General features: G+C 44.3%; 1 protein-coding gene across 7 annotated transcripts in view; it reads right to left on the reverse strand.

The window, feature by feature from the left end:
* SH3PXD2A (SH3 and PX domains 2A) overlaps window positions 1–19,446 on the reverse strand; it is a 241,172-nt gene that overhangs the window by 196,285 nt on the left and 25,441 nt on the right. For 5 of the 7 annotated variants that reach the window (XM_028730369.2, XM_077930205.1, XM_028730364.2 and 2 more), the window contains one exon: window positions 15,843–15,923. The exons of 1 other annotated variant lie outside the window; for it this stretch is intronic. In XM_028730369.2, coding sequence (XP_028586202.2) covers window positions 15,843–15,923 — 81 coding nt within the window. Of the gene's footprint in view, window positions 1–15,842; window positions 15,924–19,282; window positions 19,302–19,446 lie in introns of those variants that run through there. One more of the 7 variants, XM_028730371.2, reaches the window with a different exon arrangement.

Here is a 19,446-nt window from a genome sequence, read left to right on the forward strand (position 1 = left end):
GATTGAGGCTTGGGGTGTGTGTTTTGCTCTTTTACTACTCCGTGAAGGAGTTAATACATCATCGTAATTCCCTGGCTGGCACCATCATCCTGTGGTCACTAACTACATACATTCATTTCCCATCTGATGTAATTAGCCTTTGGGCCTCTTCCAAAATAACCCTGTGCGTTGTTCACTGATTGGATTTTGAAAAGAGACTGCATGAGAGTCTACAAGTGCAAATGTTTCACGGGAATCGGTTGTCTATACAATTTGGATTGTATAGACCTAGGACCGCACTGACATATCAACTAGGGGAAATTTTTGGTTTCCACCTAATATTTCCACATGTAGGTCCTCACAGCATTGCTATGAGTACAAAGTGACAAATCCATTCTCAAGATGTCAGGGATGGGGGAACCTGAGGCTCTCCAGATGTTGTTGGACTTCATCAGCCCTAGAGTGATGGGAGTTGAAATGCAGCAACATCCAGAGGACTGCAGGTTCCACACCTCTGGAATATGTTTAAGCCCCATACTGGAGTTTGTCCCATTCATTCCAGAAGTACATGTCTGATATAATGCACAGTATTTAGAGCAGGAATAAGACAAAGTGGTGCTCTCCAGAAATTGCTGGACTCTAGTCCCAGCCACCCTGTCCAATGGTCAGGGTTGATGGAAATTGTAGCCAAGCAGCATCTTGGAGATTACCACATTGGCTACCCCTGATTTAGGATCTATTTAAGGGTGCATCACTAAAATTACAGCCACCTGTTACTGTATCATGCAAGACAGAGGAATATATCTTCAAAACTTTAGGGCTTTTGCTTTATCTAGTTGCAAAATGTGGAATATTTTAGTGCAGTGAACCAAATGCTCTCCACATACAAATTATTTGACTACCAACAAGCCTCTAGAGCAACCCAGATTTTAAAATGCAATAGTCCAGGCACATCCTTTAATTCTTACTCAATACTTGATGTTTAGGTAAAACTCATCTGCCAGTGATTATCTGCCACTGGGAGACAGAACAGTCCTGAAAATAATAGCCATAAACAAAATCACATTTTAAAGTCTGAAGAGTCTATGCAGCTTTTGCCCAGTGCTAAAAATACTTCCTCATCAATATGTAAAGAATTGCTAATGATGCCTACCGTGGCAGCATCTTGCTCTGATCTGAAGATGGAGCATGAGCCAAAAGCTACACTTTCCAGCAACCTTCATATGCAGAGTTCTTTTTATGTGGATCCTTCTTCAAGGTCTCATGCTGCAAAACACTTGTCTCCAAGGCTGCTCCCTTAACAGCTATATCCAGGATTTGACATCATTCTTTCACTTATATATTTAAGAGAATCCAGACAATTTTACTGCAAAACTGTTGCATTCCAAGACAATTTGTGTTGTCATCTTTAAAAAAACACACCCTGAATTGTGATATTTTTCTGACCTTGAATGTACCGTAATTATAATGTCATTGTGCCCAGTAAGAACTGACAAAATACTATTGTTGTACCTGCCTTTGACACCTGCCTGACAAGCAGAGATTTAACTGATGAAGCTTTCTCCATCCATGTATCTTCATGCAGAGAAAAGTGGTCACTTGAACTTCCATCTTAAAAACAACAAAGGTAATACTAGATTGACTTATCATGACTAGGGTGGTGTACACACCATACATTTAAAGCACATGACTTACTGCAAAGAATCCTGGGAACTGTAACTTTATGGTCAAGGTTGCTGGGAACTGTAGTGCTGTTAGGGGTGCACTACAGTTCCCAGGATTCTTTGGGGCAAGTCATGTTAAGTTTGCTTTAAATGTATGCTGTATACACAGCCCTAAACAGTTCCTACATTCTCAAGGCATGGGGCTACAGCTCAGCTGTAGAGCAGTAGTGGCTCATGTGGTGACATGGGTGGCGTACCACTGATCTCCTGGCTTCCAAACACAGCACGCCACTAGCATTTACTGGAGACAGAGAGGGAGGTACAGGGAGCTCAGGGCTGTGCAGTGTGGCAGAGCCAATTCGAAGCTCCTGCCCATATGTACCTGCACAGCTAGGCGCTCCCTGTGCCTCACTTCTCACCCTCCGGTGAGCAACAGTGACCTGCTGTGTTTGGAAGCTGGGAGTGCAGTGGTGCCCTACCCAACTCTGTCCAGGGAGCTACAGTAGTAAAGCACATGCTATCCATGCAGGCAGCATTGGGTTCATTCTCCAATTAAAGCAGGGGTGGAGAACCTGTGGCCCTCCAGATGTTGTTTACTGGATTTCAAGTCCCATCAACACCAGCCAACGTGACAATGGCAGGAAATGTAGTCCAACAACATCTGAAGTTAAAGGATAACAGGCACCAGGGCTGGAAAAACATCTGCCCAAGCCCCAGGAGTCAACCGCTCAGAGAGTAGACAGTGATAAACTAAATGTACCAACGAGTTGGCTCAGTATAAGGCAGCGTAATCAATCCATAAACTTCAAGTAGAAGGAAAACATTGTGGCACTGGTTTTTCTGTCATTCCGAAGTCTAAAGGAACCAACAGCCTAATGCTGAAAGTCACCCATCACTTCCTATTGCATAATCTACTTGCCTTTCCGTCTCATCCAGCCTCATAACTGAGTCATTGGTTGTTGCTGCCAGCTCTTCTCTCTTGGCTGGCTAAGTTGCACTACTGTTCAGAACCACTCTATTTTCCATGGGCGTAGCGACGGGGGGACCAGGGGGCAGCTGCCCCCCTAAACCAAATAAATAAAAATACTTAACCAACTGAGGTTCTGCCCCCATAACATGAAGCCTGCCCCCCCCAACATAAATCCTGGCTGCACCCATGCGATTTCAATCTTTCAAATGTGAGGTGGGGGTGTGTGCTGATTTGAATGTTGCATCTCCTGTACAGAGGCTGCCAAAAAGCAGTACTTTTCAAGAGTGCTCTCCCACAGGGTAGAGTGCTCCTTCTCTGCACTAATAGATGCTTAACTCTATTTCATCATCACCCATGTGCTGGGGATAACTTTCAAATCAGAAAGAGGGTTTGCTGAGCTGGGAAGAGATTCTATATGGTGCACACAGTGTGGCTTTAAGTTTTGAAGAAACCATCTTCAAGTGGCCATTGCAATTGTGGAAACATTTAACGTGAACTGAGTCACAGTGAGCACAGCTGTGAACTTTCAGGGCACAACCAGAGATCTTTGTAGGTGTAGGGCCTCTTGTGCATTGGGGGGCATCACTTCAACATCCTGCTTGAATGTCTCCTGATTCTCTTATCTACAAGATTACCCAAACTTCTATCTGCCAAGGCACCCAAATTAAGCTGCCTTATCTCAAAACCTTAGATAGCAGTATCTAATAATGGAACTTGCTACACCCTCCCTAATGCAGAAACTGCACGTCCCAGACAGATTTGTTCTTTATGTGCTGCTTTCTTGCTTGAAATCTGAACCAATTTACAGTTTGTATTTCAGCCCCTCCTAGAGCTCCCCTGCATTTCCTACGGGACCAAATCTTGGCTTCCCTACACAGTCTACCACTCTAGAAGATGGGTTTTCCAGACCTACATTCTAAAGTGTAAATCCAGAGACCCTAAGAGTGCAATCAAGCAATCACGCATAATTTGCACCCCTGAGCTTCAGCATGATTGTATATCTCCAATCTTGGCCTCTCTTTTCAGTGTATAGAAAGCAGCACCTGGCCTGCAAATTTAATTTTTCCAGGACTAGTAAACCATTATAAAAACTCATGAGAATTTCAGCTTTTAAAGTTTCGTTGGAATAGACATATCCAGTGCTCATCTGTCTCCAGAAATCTGCAGGTGTCAGTGAGGAGTGGTAACATTTTATTTAGGGTCAGCCTTACAATGAAGCAGCATAATGTATAGCTGTTTGGGACAGCTACCCACTGTTCTCCCAATGGTCACAAGACAAGAAGGGAGGGTGAATGAAGGCCCCCTCCAGACCACACATTTACTCATCCTGATACGCTTGCACAAGCTAATGCAGCAGTTAGGTTACAGCCTACACTTTTCAATGCATTTTCCTGTCACTTTCTAAACTGCAAAAATTCAGGTTTTAAAAAGATGATTTGTTGCGCTAGGGCAGCAGAGCCTTTTGTCCCACTTTCATTGTGTAAACCTAAAATTCCAGTGTGTGCTTGAATCCTTCCCTTAAAACAGTGACATTCTGGAGGCACTCGATAAGTTTTGCAAAAGTAAGCATGTTGCACTCTTTCACTAGACATGGGGAGGTATGCCTAGTTGGCCATAGCAGATAGTAGGCTGGGGCAGCAGTGCTCACTTGATCTCCAGATGCCCATGTTGTTGTCACTGCATGGAGAAGGGAAGGGACAAAGCAGCAACAGCAGCACAATGCAAACTCACAATCTGGGACTTCTCCCACTGTGTTTGCACGGCACTTGCCACTACCTCTCTTCCCAGTTCTGGTATGTAGCAGCAAGGTGGGTGTCAATTCCAGTTTCATCTCACTGCTACACCTCTTTTTGTGCTTGATCTTTACATCCTTGGTACTCTCTCAAGGGCAATTGCCACCTTCACTACCTTGAAGCTAAATGGATAGCCATCAGGTAGCCTAAGAGTGCTTTATTAATGTGCTTGTCAAGTAGCTAGAGTTTTGGGAGGTGGAGGAGAGTATAGAATTCCTTGAAACCTGCTAATCATCTTCTCAAGCATAACAAGCCACAAGGGTAGCTCTCTTTGCAACAGATGACTGAAACACATTTCAAAACCCTTGACAATTGCTAGAAGGTAAGATTTAAATGCCCTGCTTCTAAAAGGGGTATGGTACCTTCTAGGATTTGATAATGTTTCCAGTTGTTTTACAATACCAATATGATTGTTCTTTCCTTCCTCCTGTTATGGGGGTAACTATGTTTAGGTTGTAATTTTATACCCAGGAACAAGACTCACTGGGACTTGATCCCAGGTAAACATGCCTAGGATTACCCATTCAAGAGAGGAGTCTGACAGCAGAAGAAAACAGACCAATATGATTGGCCCCACACTTCAGGAATCCTTGGGGTCCAAAACCTCAAACTGCTCCATAATACAACTGGAATTTGATTTACAAATTCCATGTTGGCTAGGACCCAGACATTTGAAGGAACACCTCTCTCTGTGCTATTCTGATGATGCTTCAAACTATCAAGCTTGGGGTAGTGGTGGATAACAATTTCTCCCAATGCAGTCCTGCTTAAGATTCTCTCCCAGCTGCTATTTGACCTGGGAGAGAAGTTCCACTGGATCCAACTGCGGCTTCAGGTCATCCATGAATACAAATACAGTGGTACCTCGGGTTACATACGCTTCAAGTTACATATGCTTCAGGTTACAGACTCCGCTAACCCAGAAATAGTACCTCAAGTTAAGAACTTTGCTTCAGGATGAGAACAGAAATCGTGCTCCAGCGGCGCAGCAGCAGCGAGAGGCCCCATTGGCTAAAGTGGTGCTTCAGGTTAAGAACAGTTTCAGGTTAAGTACGGACCTCCGGAACGAATTAAGTACTTAACCTGAGGTACCACTGTACTTGCAAATAATGGACCAGGGCTTGGTCTGAGACCTAGTAGCTTGCTGAAAGCGATCTAAGACTGAAAGGAGGTTGGAACCAGGGTTCATACATACTATGACTCTCTCCCCCCCACCCCAAAAAATAATGTAGTTTGTTAAGTGTACTAAGAACTATGCTCTATGAGGGATAAACTACAACTCCCAGGATTCTTTGGGGGAACTCATGTGTTTTGAATGTATGCTACGTACAAAGCCCGGGGGTTCCTCCTCACATGCTCAGCCACTACTGGGACTCAGCATCTGTTTTGAGTAACAGATAAATGCAGAGAACAGAAGTGCTTGCAACTTGCTAGGCCAGAGAGAATTTCATTAGTGGCCAGTGGGGAAAATAAATGGTTTTCTCCATTATGCCAGGAGTCCTGTGGAAGCGTCTTGGTGGGTTGAAGTGGGAGGAGCTCAGGAGGCTGGGAAGTGCCAACCAAAATTCAGGGGAGGGGCTCAGCAGAATGCTAAAAAAAACAACCTATCATAATGCTCCCCAATATCCCAAATGTCATGTCACAGCAGACTCCAGCACAACTCCTGCCACAGAAGGGCCACCCCTGCCCAGGGAGGAGCTTGGGACTGGATCAGACAGTGAGTCAGCTCCTTTGACACTGCTCACCTAGAAGAGTGCCCACTTGCTTTCCCAGTCCTGTTGCTCAGGACACCAAACAAGCATAGAATTGCACCCACCCCACTCTTCAAAAAGGGAGCTCTGGTGGCATGTCAAGTGTTGGGACAATGCCTGACTTATGTATTGCACTAAAGCCTTTGACAAAAACCAAGTACCACAGCTACCAGTGAGACTCCGGGCAAATATCTTTGCTATTCTGTTGCAGCATGGTAGACAATTTCCTCCTACAGACCTTGCTTTTGTTTGTTTGGTAGAGTTTGCTCAAAAAACAAAAACTGGAAACAAGATAGACTGTTTTCCAAAGGAGAATGTTTAAAACAATGGTGGAAACAGGAATGATAAACAGTTGGGCATTATGCATCAGAGATAATGATGTGTTCCCAGGGTGGGGTGGTAATCTAAGGTACTGCTAAATACTAAACCAGTATTTAAAACAAACAATTAAACCAGTTAAGATAAGCCCCTTTTTGCTTCTGGCATTAATTGGCTCATTCTTCCCCTCTGCCATTAAATGCTTAGTCCTCCCGTTCTATAGACCTAGCAGTAAAGGGAGTTTCTTTAGCCCAAGTGTGACACTTGGGATAGTTCAGTGCTAAAGCCACTGCAGAAGCACATTCACCATAGTTGCACCACATATATGATCTTGCCTGGATCGGCTCATGCAAAATTCCCTCTTCTACACACATATTAAAAGGTCCAAAAAAAATCCCCAGTCTTCTTTGATATCTGGCCTCCCTGTTCTATGTATATGCTTAAGCAGCCCTTATTGCCCTGCATGTAGCAATATTTCCCTGCGGAGGATAAGAGAATTGCAGAAGGGCAGGCCCTCAGCTTTCTTCTATTAGCTGCATCTGTGTGCACCTCCAGGCATCCTGTGGTTCAACTTCTGGTCCCAGCGTCTTCTCGGGTCCTTGGATTATCAGCCCACAGGCCCACAAGAAGAGTGAAATGAAGAGTTGTGTGCAGGGCTGGCCCCAGGCACTTTGCCATCAGAGGCAGTGTAGCAAACAGCATCCCCAGTCCCCAAGGCAATGGACACAGTCCCCAAGGCCGGTGAAGTTATTTTTGCAACCGAGGCAGGAAATGCAAAAATAATAAATAAATAAACCATTTGCTGCTCTTTAATGATGCCCCAAAGCTGCCTGAGGCAGCCACCTCATTCTGCCTAATATCAGGGCCAGTCCTAGCTGCAGGTGATGTTCCACAAGCCTGTGGTTCTTTCCTGACTGAACCAGATTCCCCCGCATCACCGCAATGGATCTCATACCACACCACCAACGGAACAGATGCAATTTATTTATTGTCTGCCTTCCACTCAGGGATGGTGGAAGGACCCAAATGAGAGTGGGGTGGGGGTGTCAGAAATGTGAATCCTTTCCCTCCTGGAAAAAAATTACGGTACTGCCAACCATATACAGTGGTACCTCTGGTTACGAACTTAATTCATTCCGGAGGTCCGTTCTTAACCTGAAACCGTTCTTAACTTAAGGTACCACTTTAGCTAATGGGGCCTCCCGCTGCCACTACGGTGCAATTTCTTTTCTCATCCTGAGGTAAAGTTCTTAAACCAAGGTACTACTTCCAGGTTAGCGGAGTCTGTAACCCGAAGTGTTTGTAACCCGAGGTACCACTGTAGTACCATTTCAGAACCTTGCCAGTCTAAATCAGTCCTCAGAATTGATTGCAAATGTAGGCATATGCTCCCTTCTCAATAACATCCCTAGTATTCTCCTGCAGTGGAAGCTGAGTAGCAAGTGACTGGTAAGCTATCTTTCAGGGTTAATTGTTCTTCATGACAAATCTTGGGAGACCTGCACTAAATCTCCAAAAAGCCCCAGGGTGTTCTGGAACACAGCTGGAAACTGTATATAGCAGTGGAGTGCAGAAATAAATAGTATGTTAGGACTGCTGGTTTAAAGAAAGAAACTTAAAAGGTTATTACTCATGGCGATTGAAGACATTCTGAGAAAAAGCTTACGATGTCGCCAACATGGGGTCAAGAGGTTAGCACACTAATATTAAAACTGACACCAACTCTTCTGGAGAAAAAGATGGAAGGAAGCAAAGCCTGAGAATAAAATCTATGTGACAACAAAATTTGCCATGCTGTTTTGTTTTATGATGTATTTTGTATTCTCATTTTGTATTTTTCTGTTGTGAAACGCCCTGGGATTTTTGAATGAGGGGCAGTATGCAAATTTAATAAATAATAATAACATATGGAAGGCCACAGGTTCCCATCCCCTGGCTTTGAGTCCCAGGCAGCGAATGTGGTCAAAGGGCAGAAGAAAATGGAGGGGGGGGGACAGAGGACACCTGGGCTCAAATCTCACCACATCCACAGCTTTGCAGGATCTTTCAGTGGCAGTCCCCCTTATATAAAATGAGAATACTGCTCTGTCTTGCAAGGTTGCCACGTCAATGAAGATTAACACGGTAAAACACTTTTGAAAGTGCTATGTAAACTTTTAATTGCAACGTTAAGGTTTTCTGTAACTAGAATGTAGATGTTTATAACGAGGGCATTGCATAACAATGATCAGCAAGCGTCTGGTGCCATGACAGCAATGCTTCAAGCTGACTTGGAAGGAAGTACAGCATTATAGCAAGCAATTATAGGTTTTATGGTAACATTTTTTTGTTTAATATGTCATTCAGCACTCAGCTGTTCATCGGAGCTCTATAAATAATCAAGACAATCTTAGGAGCAACATGCAAAGTTTGCAAAGTTTCATATTCACCCTCCAGCACTTTAACCCCTCCTGACACCCTGTAAAATTCTTTATTTTCCAAACATTCTAAGAGGCTGTAAGTGAACGACTCTCTTTGCCACTTTAAAGAAAACCCACTTGGAACAGCAGGCGGAATCGAAAAGGCCGCTCTCCGCAAACTGATACACGGACAGTATGTGCAACAGAAAGCTGTTCATTTATTTGCCTTTGCAATATTCTGATACTTCAGATGGCTCTTTGTGGTCAAAATGTCAACATGGGATAATGTACTGCATGGTTACATTTCAATTTTCTGCCTACGTAACATTCTTGTAGAAAGTCTGGCTGGCAGAGGAGGCAACTTCATTCTGTACACAGAGCAGCTGCCTACTGGCTGATGGAAACCTTTGACTAAAATGCCCCTAAAATGATTCTTCAATCTGCTGTATCAAAGCTGAGTGAACAGGCAGTAAAACAGCACATGGGATTCAATGTAAGCTAGTTTGAAGTGGTGCAAAAAAATAATTCCTAGCTTCATAAGATAAGCTTATGGGGTTTAAAGTGGCAGTGACCGACCAGGAAAGAGATCCTGGAGTCATGGTGGAGAGCTCAATAAAAATGTTGGCATACTGCGTGGCACTTCTGAGAGGGGTGAATTACATGTTAGAGATAATTAAGAAAGGGACTGAAAACCAAACTACCAAAATCAAAATATATGGTAAAGTCACACTTGGAGGATTGTGTTCCGTTCTGGTCACAACATCTGAAAAAGAATACTGTAGAGTTTTAAAGTGTTCCGAAAGGGGCAGACAAAATGACCATGGGGCTGGAACAACTCTCCTATTAGGAACTCAAGGTGCCAAATATGCTACCTACTACAGATAGCATTGTAGTAGAATACTTCATTAAACCATGTTTTGTTTCAGTACTCAGACTAAAACTTCCCTCCCAAGGCTAAATGCAGCTTCAAGTCCCTGCCCAAATTGGGACTGTAGAAAAGGGCAAAGGCTTAACCCCATTCCCCACATGGCATGGTCCTAATCCTGACCCCTTCCCTTCCTGGCAGTTGCTGTTTGACAAACATTTATTGTCACATCTAGTTTATTTGTGACATGTGCATTCTGTTCTCTCTCCAAAAAGCTCAAGGTAGCATACAGAGTTCTTATTCCCGCCCAACATCCTTAGACTCATGATGTGCCTTTGGGGTAGATGAGGCTGAGAGAGAGTGACTGGGCTCACCTGGTGAGATTCATGGCTGAATGGGGACTTGAGCCAGGGTCTCCCCAGCTCTAGCCCAACTCTCTAACCACTATGCCACACAGGACACACACACAGACGGCCATGTGCCACCTCTCAGCCAAACCACAGGCTGTCCGTGCAAAGTAGGGCTTCCCCAATGGAGTGCTGTTCCATTCATTTCTCCAGTGAAGAGGGGGGCTCCCTTCCTGTTGCCTCCCTTTCACCCCAATGTTGATTACAGGAACTACTCCAGCGCCATTCCCCTGACCTACACTGGTACACTCAAGGGGAAGCCATGAGAATCGAAGTCCAAAGCAATGGTGGAAAAGCTCTAGCAAAGCATTCGAATACACACACTGTCTTTCCAGGCTTTTCCTCTCACACTGCTATTTGATCTCTTCTGCTAGCTTTCCCAACCACCCCTCTCTCCAGGCCATTTGAAATCTACCCAACATAATGGATGCAGCTCCCACGGAAATGGGACACAGCCAAATCTAGCATGGGAAATCATGATGCAATCTACTGACAGTAAAACAAACACACGTGTCTCAGTGTCTTGCAGTGATTGAATATCCAGAGTATAATGACCATCTAAAACTTATTTAGAAGGCCACACCCTGCACTGCCTGGCGTAGAAAGACACTGCATGCGAGAGTCAAATTCAGCAGAGGCCCAGTGTGCATATTAACCTATTACATGCTAAATCACCATGCAAGCAGAACCACTGGTATGGAAAGGCCACTAACAAGTGCAAGGGATGACTTCCAAACTCCTGAAAACTGGATAACTCATCTTCACACTGGTCCCTTCCCTAAATATTTCATTCTGCATTTTGCTGTGAGTATGTATGCAATGGGTTCATTAAAACCCACTCCAGTGAGTCATTAGAGACAGTTCATAAAATGCAAATCCAGCAAGCCAATGGAGCTGTGAAGAAGAAATAACATTGCCGTAAGTGCACTTACATTAGGGGGTTGGAGCCAAGGTTGCCCCTTCACCAATGACAGTAGTTCTTCTATCTGTCAAAGACTGTGCAGCAGAAAGACACATTTGGACCCAGTCTTCTCATTTGGGTCCAACCTGTTATTGTATTTATTTAGTATAAGAGACATAGTGGGTTGATAAACATTAACCTAAAAATCAGCCATAAGAACAGAAGCAGCTAAACATAAACCACCAATTAAAGCAGGGGTCCTCAACATTCTTGAGCCTGGAGGCACATCTGGAAATCTAAGAAACTGCTTTGGGCACTACCCAAATACCAATTCCACAGGTGAAAATGGGGTAATGCTCCGACATCCCCCAAAGCAACAGGCAAAACAACTACACACCCCAAGGAAATAAAACACAGACAAAAAAAGGAGACCACACTTCCCCACAAAAGAACAGGCAATGCTTCCACACACCCACACCCCAAATATATATTTTTTCCTTATTTTTATAAAGAAAGACACTGGGTGGGGCAGGGAGTCTTGGCAGGCATGAAGAGATGCCCACGAGCATCGCATTAGGGATCCCAGCATCCAGACCTCCCTGAAATATGTCTGGTGAGCCAGTTTTTCGAAGGGGTACCTGTTTGGGGCATCTGCAGGCTTTTCAGGTAAATGGGTTCAACAAAATACAGGATGAACAGAGAAAGCTCATTCTACCACATCTGTCACAAAGAGTTTTAAGGGAGCAGATGGAGAGAAGAAAGCAGAAGAAAGCAGACAGTCTAGGCATAGACAGAAAGCCACAGATCCTGCCTTTTTCCTCCACATAAGGGAAGCGCAGAGCAGAAAGAATCCTATCTTTGTAAGAACATCATTCTGCAGACATTGGAAAGGTAAGTATATACGCTAATGTTTGCACCTCTGGGAATATTGCTTTACAGGGACTTAAATTTAAAAGGCCCTACAGAATTTATTTTGAAAGATGCAGCCAGATGGTCTCCTTCCACCGACACGCCTCCTGGGCATTAACCCTATCCCTCAATACCTACCAAGTAGTAAGGAAAACTACAGACTATGCAATGTCCTTTGGATACTACCTGCACACCAAGAAGACATTTTGCCTGTTCATTGAGTTTTTGGAGTGGTATTAAATCTATTGTACTTTTTGCACATATGTTTTCAGTAATGTTGTGAGCCGCCTTGAACCACCGTGGAAAGGTGGGATAAAAATGCTTTAAATAGACACATTTAAATGCATGCGTCTCTAATAGTTGTCAAACGTGTAGACGTTAAGCTCTTTCAGGAATGTTGCAGGTCTCTGGTTGCCAGTGTCTTTTTCATTAACCTAGAGGACAAAAGTGCCCAGGGACAAAAGGATAAAAATAAAAGGGTGAATATGAAGGGGGGCTGAGGGGCTGCTGTTTCCAAATGGGAATGGGAGAAGGATGCATGTTGTTTGGCAGACACTTTCCACTGGTGGTTGGGTCCCCCTCCTCTCCCACTTATCAATGGGACCTTTCAAGACTCCTTCTCCCCTGATTGGAGACATCATTTCCTGTCCAACACACTAACCCCATTGATAACTTTAGCTTGATGGGAACTTTTCAAACCTAACAGGAAAGTCCAGGAGACTTACAAGAATACAGACAAGTTTTTTGTTTTTGTTTAAACGGAAAGAAAGTGCTTGGAACTAAGCACTGAACTGCAGAGGCAAATTATTTTCTAAACGTTGCTGTTATCAGTTTAGAAATACTACCAACAAGATGTAGAGGAATCCAATGGCTTCGGGTCAGGGGTGAGGAACTTCAGGCCTGAGGGGGCAAATGTGGCCCACCAGCCCTCTGTATCTCATCCTCAGGACTCTCTTCAGGCCACACCCCTCCCCAGTTACAGCCCCTCTCCCATCCCTGGCTCTGCTTTGCACCATCTTTGGGGGGTTTTGCCTGACTGGAACATGTCTTTGACTTCTGCTAATTTTTCTTTGCTGCCTGGATGGAGTATAGAAAGAGGTGTATGAGTATGTGTAGAAACTAGTCTACCGTATACAGATAAAAATTTACATCCATTGCTCTAGTCCCTCTTGACTCTGGCCCCAGCTACCACTGACATGTGGCCCCTGGAAAGTTGCCCAGATGAGAATGCAGCACTTGGACTGAGAAGGATTCCCAATCGTGGCCTTGATTTTTCTTCTCCATATTCAACTGACCACTTCAGCCAATGAGTGCCAACAGGAAGAAATGCAGAGATGGACTTGCCCTCTCAGCCTTTCTATAATTCACAGAAGGTATACAAGATATAATTCTGGGGTCATAAAACTGGCCAGGGGAAAGGCAGCACACATTTATGGGAGAAGATGCTGGATGGAGCTGTTCCTGCTCAGACGGTTGTGGGAGTTCCTTGGTTCCCAACATTGGACAGCTGCTTTCAAATGGACATCCCTAGATGGGCTCTGAAAGAACAGAGCCTTCTCGGTTTTCAAAATCTGAGCCCATATTAATTCACTCCTTGCAAGCACAGTATGATGAACACTGTCTATCTTGATATGCCTTTGATGCGCTCATCTAACTATAGAAACACTTGCAAACTACAGCAGTCTGAATTCTGAACAGGCACATCCCTTTACCACAGGCTTTTGACAGAGATCAAAGCTTCCTCCAAACTGTAATCTTACCAACTGTATACTACCAGTACTACATCACTTCTTTCTCATGAGTCACATCTTAGTTATTTCCTGTTTCCACATAAAGAAATAGCCACAGTGACCTGATTAGGACATATCGCTACAGATTTCACCAGTGGCAATTGTTCCCTTTCACATGAATGCTGTGGCGGATATGAAGGCAAGCCTGTATCTATTGAGAGGGTCTTCCAAGGCTGGTTGTTCTCCCAGCTATATGAAATGGGACCACTGAATATTTCTGCTTCATGGCAGGAAATTGTTTCCTGATATACCAGTAACTACAATTTAAGGAATGGGTTGTATAAATACTGTATAGAAACAACAACAACAACACTGAGCAAACAGAAGCATTACTCCAATCACCTTTGAAAAATTAGAATACAAGGAATTGGGGACTCATGTTGCGGCTGCTCAGTTCTCCAGAGTTGCCTTTCAGTTTCTGGCTAGCGCAGTCAGGACAGGGGTGGGGACTCTCAGGGCTGGATGTGGCTCTCTAGGCATCTCTGTTTGGCCCTCAGAACTCTCCGTAGGCTACGCCCCTCATTCACCCTGGTTTGCACCCAAGCATTTTGACTGGCTGAATATACCATTGAAATCTGATTGTGCTTCTTGCTTATCTAAATGAAGGTAGAGAGGTGTGTGTGAATGTACGCAGAAAGTAGCCTACTGTACAGAGGTAAAAATCTGCATTCACTGCTCCCCCCGCTTTTGCCTTTGGCCCTGCCCACCACTGGCACATGACCCTTGAAGGGAATGATGACCCTCGGGATGAAAAGGTTCTGGTTTAGGAGATATAAAGTGAATAAGCTGATGGCTTGAAGCTGATGAACGCCAAGGATCTTGAGTGTGTTGGAGATGACTAAGAAATTACTTCAGTGCACATTGTTCAAGGAAGAGAAACTGTGGGGAAGTTAATGAGAAGAGGCAGAACATTACAATGATAAAATGTCAGCGGAATCACAACTAGGAAGGCAAAGTCTAAGAGAAACAACTTATAGAAATTGGCTGAAGGCACACTCTGGACACCTTGTCCAAAAGTACAGGAAGAAACTAAATACAGGCAGCTCCTGCTATCCACTCACTCGTTATCTGCAAATTCATTTATCTGAACACAAATAAAAGGTAAAGGTACCCCTGCCCATACGGGCCAGTCTTGACAGACTCTAGGGTTGTGCACTCATCTCACTCTAGAGGCCGGGGGCCAGCGCTGTCCGGAGACACTTCCGGGTCACGTGGCCAGCGTGACGAAGCTGCTCTGGCGAACCGGCACCAGTGCAGCACACGGAAACGCCGTTTACCTTCCCGCTATAAAGCGGTACCTATTTATCTACTTGCACTTAAGGGTGCTTTCGAACTGCTAGGTGGGCAGGAGCTGGGACCCAATGATGGGAGCTCACCCCGCCACGGGGATTCGAACCGTCGACCATGCGATCCACAAGTCCTAGGCGCTGAGGTTTTACCCACAGCGCCACTATGCCCAAACCTCACTAGACGCACAACTGATTCCGATATCTGAACAGCCAAAGTTTGCCCACTTCCTTACTTGTTGTACATTGCTGGTCAACAGCACCTATTTTCAGGCAGAAACCATGAAGAGTTGGAAGGGGGAGAGTAACTAGACAAATCAGAGAGCGGAAGAGATTGGGCAAATCAGTATTTCCTTTGTCTCTCTTTTGCTGGTTGGCTGCAGCCATTTTAGGAGGAACTCAAGGCAGGAGGCAGGGGAGTAAGGATTAGATATGTTTTCATAGGAAATAATGGTGATCGTCAGCTCATTATGCAAACATTCACCTGACAAATGATTTTTTTGGGGATGCATTGCATTTGGAAAGGGGGGGCCTACGTGTACCGCCCACCAGGGAAGACCAACGGAGCAGCACAATAAACCAATATCTTCCTCAATGAACACCAGAACAACTTATCTATTCCTAAGCCCAGAACCACTTCATCTTCTAAATACTTTTGACTGTGATTTTTCTCATAATGTAAAATCTGCCACACCCTCAGAAGGCAATAAACGTATAAGGCATGTTTTATTGGGTGGCACCATTAGACAACGTAGGAAATCAACATCATGCATACCACCTCTATAGCCATGAGTAAAATTATTCCATTACCTGTAGGTCAAAGAACTTGCTGTATCTGCGGTAGATTGTCTGGCAACTTGAGTCTGACCATGTTACATTTATGATATATACCTGCAGGGGAGAAAGGAAACAATCTGTCATTCAAATCATCATTCTAGTATGCAAAGCTGTGGCTTTGAAGGCAATGTGATTCAGAGGCTAAATCAAATGATGATTGTGTTTGTATACGCAAGGATTGTTTCAAGCTCTGAAATTCTTCATAAGACAAATTTCATAATTTTCCTGGTAATTACTTGCTCACTTATAAATGACTTGCTTATTAAAGAGAAACAGAGTTCCTAAGTAATCAGGCAGAGCCACTCACTTGCTAGATGGGAAAAGAATGGAGGAACATACCAGTGCCGTGAAAAGACTCCTGAAAACATAATGGTGATGATGATAATTATTATTTATATGCCACCCATCTGACTGCGTTTACCCAGCAACTCTGGCTTCCAACCAACTGGAACGCAGTAATACATCAAACATTAAAAACTCCTATACAGTGCTGCCTTCAGATGTCTTCTAAAAGTCAGATAGTTATTTATCTCCTTGACATCGGATGGGATAGTGTTTCACAGAGTGAGCGCCACTACCAAGAAGGCCCACTGCCTTAAGACCAATCCACACATTCTAAACCCAACACAAAAACCACCAGTCATGTGACTGCTCCACGTGCAATTTCTGAAATATAACTTTGATAACATGGGATCTCCAGGGCAACACACACCAGAAATGTGTGATCTAATCATAGGTGCCATCTCCTCGGAGCCCTGGGTACCCGAGCACCCACAAAATTTGGGAGCAGGTGCACAGGCACTACGCTCTGTGGAAAGAGTGCGGAGTTCGGGGAGAGGGGGAGAGATGGCGGAGTTCAGGCGGGGGTGGAAGAGAGTGTGGAGTTGAGTGGAGAGAGTGCAGAGTTTGGGCAGGAGGGGTCCAGTCACTTCTGTGCCACTGGAGCTTGTGCCCAACCCCACTACAATGTCATGATGCCACAGCGAGTGTCATGACTTCACAGCATGTGTCTCATGATGTCATGGTGTGGCGGAGCATGCTGGGCACCCATAGTGTGGGGCCCAAGGCAGCAGTGTTGGACCTAATGACTGGTAATCAAACAATTAATCGTATCAGACATTACAGCCTCTGTGTGGAAACCTGTCACAAACAAGCAGACATAGCTACCATAACCTTCTGTTCCAGAAAGCAGAGCAAGTCTCTTCTAAGATAGCACCTACATGTTCTGTGTAAAAAATAATTTAAAACAAAAATTTAGAGGGGGGAGGGGAAAACCTGATTGAAATCCTTTCATCAATTAAAAGGAGAGCAAAATCAATCAGTTAATCTAAGATCAACAATCAGTTGACTAAACAATGCAACTCTAGTTGTTGTTGATATTTAATGAGTTTTCTACACACTGTTAAAGGTCAGTTGAGTGCTTCCAGATTAAGGCCAGAGCTACTGAAAACTGACTGACTGCTGTGTCCTCAGAATGACTTGTTGGGCTTTCCCAGAGATAACAAAAGATAAGGATCTGGAAGGAGGAAATCAAAAAGGCTGGAGTGCAGGGGGCAAACTTCATCTCTCAGCTTCAAGTGCTGCTTAGCTGCAGAGAGCCACACTCCTCTGCAGGCTCTGTAAATGTCAGGCTGCTTTTCTGGGATTGTCTTTCTGGATAAATAGGCTGAGGTTCCCTATCCTCCCTGTCCTGCACACCAGTTGGTCTCTCTGAGCTCTGGGGCAAAGCAATTGCTTGCAGGCTTTGAAAGATAAAAGGCAGTACATTCAATATCTGCAGCTTAAGGGAGGGGGAAACCCCAAGAACACACTTCTTTTCTTTATCTCTTTTCATTGCACTTAAACTGTTAAGGGGGGGAATGAAGAACTTTCTAATTCAGTATGTGATAACCATCTTCTGGTTTCTATATAAATAAAACCACTTACTATTCCAATAGCATGGGGGAAGGATGACATCTCCCCAGCAGAATCATTGTGGCTTTGTCTCCCTTAACCTGCTGTGATTTGGGTAGTCTGTATTTCCCAGCACTGCCTTAACCAATAGTCTGTGTTTCTATAATAAAAACTACAGTTGCTGTTAATAAACATCCCTTCTGGAAGCCTTTTAAGCAGCTTGCCTGGTGAGTAGAAAAATACAGTGAGTGTAGAACTCAGCTGTACATTATGTAATATTTCAAAACAAACACACACACACACACACACACACACACACACACACACTATCACCTCTCCTGCCCCAAACGTGCTTGCAAGACCACAAGTACCAGTACTTGAAATCTGCCGTTGGTGCACAGTGTCTCCAGCATTGACCTCCCACTATTTTACTGTATTTTTTTTAAAAAAATAATGCTTTTATTGTTAACTGTTCCAGCCTATTTCATATGAAACAATTCGTAAACAAGCCACTTCATGTAGCTCAGTAGCACAGCAAATGCCAGTGACAGTCAGTATAGACAACGCCAAGCTAGATCGACTAATGATATGACTTGGTATAAGACAGCTTACCATGTCCCAGTGCCTATTTTTCCATGGATTCCTGTAACTGAACCTAGGCTATGAAGTAGCAGAAGCAGGAGCATGAAGTGCAACATGCAAGACATTGCTCTGTTGTCTAGGCAACAGCAAAAGGCCATGGGCCTAGTTATCATTTACCAGACTCACCCAATTAATAGGGTGACCATGTGGCCTCCTTTAGAGAAGACAGTCCAGTCCTAAGAAGCCATAAAAGCAGGAGTCTTGAAGTTTCCGATCAGCAGTTAGAACCAGGAGAGCAGACTAAGCAGGTGTGCATATCACCTGGCCACAGTCTTCCCTACTATGGTGAGATGAACTGTACAGTGGTACCTTGGGTTAAGAACTTAATTCGTTCCAGAGTTCCGTTCTTAACCTGAAACTGTTCTTAACCTGAAGCACCGCTTTAGCTAATGGGGCCTCCCGCCGCCGCCGCACCATCAGCACGCGATTTCTGTTCTCATCCTGAAGCAAAGTTCTTAACCCGAGGTACTATTTCTGGGTTAGCGGAGTCTGTAACCTGAAGTGTCCGTAACCTGAGGTACCACTGTACTTCTGTTTGAATTATTGTTATTGCTAAATGGGCATCTATATATTAGTATATGCACAGTTTATGCAGATCTACATCTGCCCCCCCCCCTTTTGGGGGTGATGTATAAGTAGCCACCCTAACAATCAAGAATACACCATTATTAGAAGCAGAATCCAAGATTAGAAAGCCACTAGCATTGTCAAAACACCAAAACTGCATAGCAGTACCTCAAGCTCTGAAATTGCCTCAGGAATTTAACTGAAGGGTGGGGTAAAAATCCCCTGCATCAGTAAATAAAGCCAAGATGAGAATGAAGTCCTACTGTGTTAAATTGGGCTTAATCCTTAATAAGTATAGGCTTGTAGCTTACCCCCTCACAACCTGCTACTTCAGCGAGCGCTGTAACTGCAAAGGCTGCAGATTCACTGGTTGCATCCAGCTCAGTTCTACTCAGAGGCCATATTCACACCATACCATTTAAAGCACCATGAGACCACTTAAAACAGTCATGGCTTCGCCCAAAGGATTCTGGGG

The sequence above is a fragment of the Podarcis muralis genome, chromosome 6 (assembly GCF_964188315.1).
Source record: "Podarcis muralis chromosome 6, rPodMur119.hap1.1, whole genome shotgun sequence".
Taxonomy (NCBI): Eukaryota; Metazoa; Chordata; class Lepidosauria; order Squamata; family Lacertidae; genus Podarcis; species Podarcis muralis.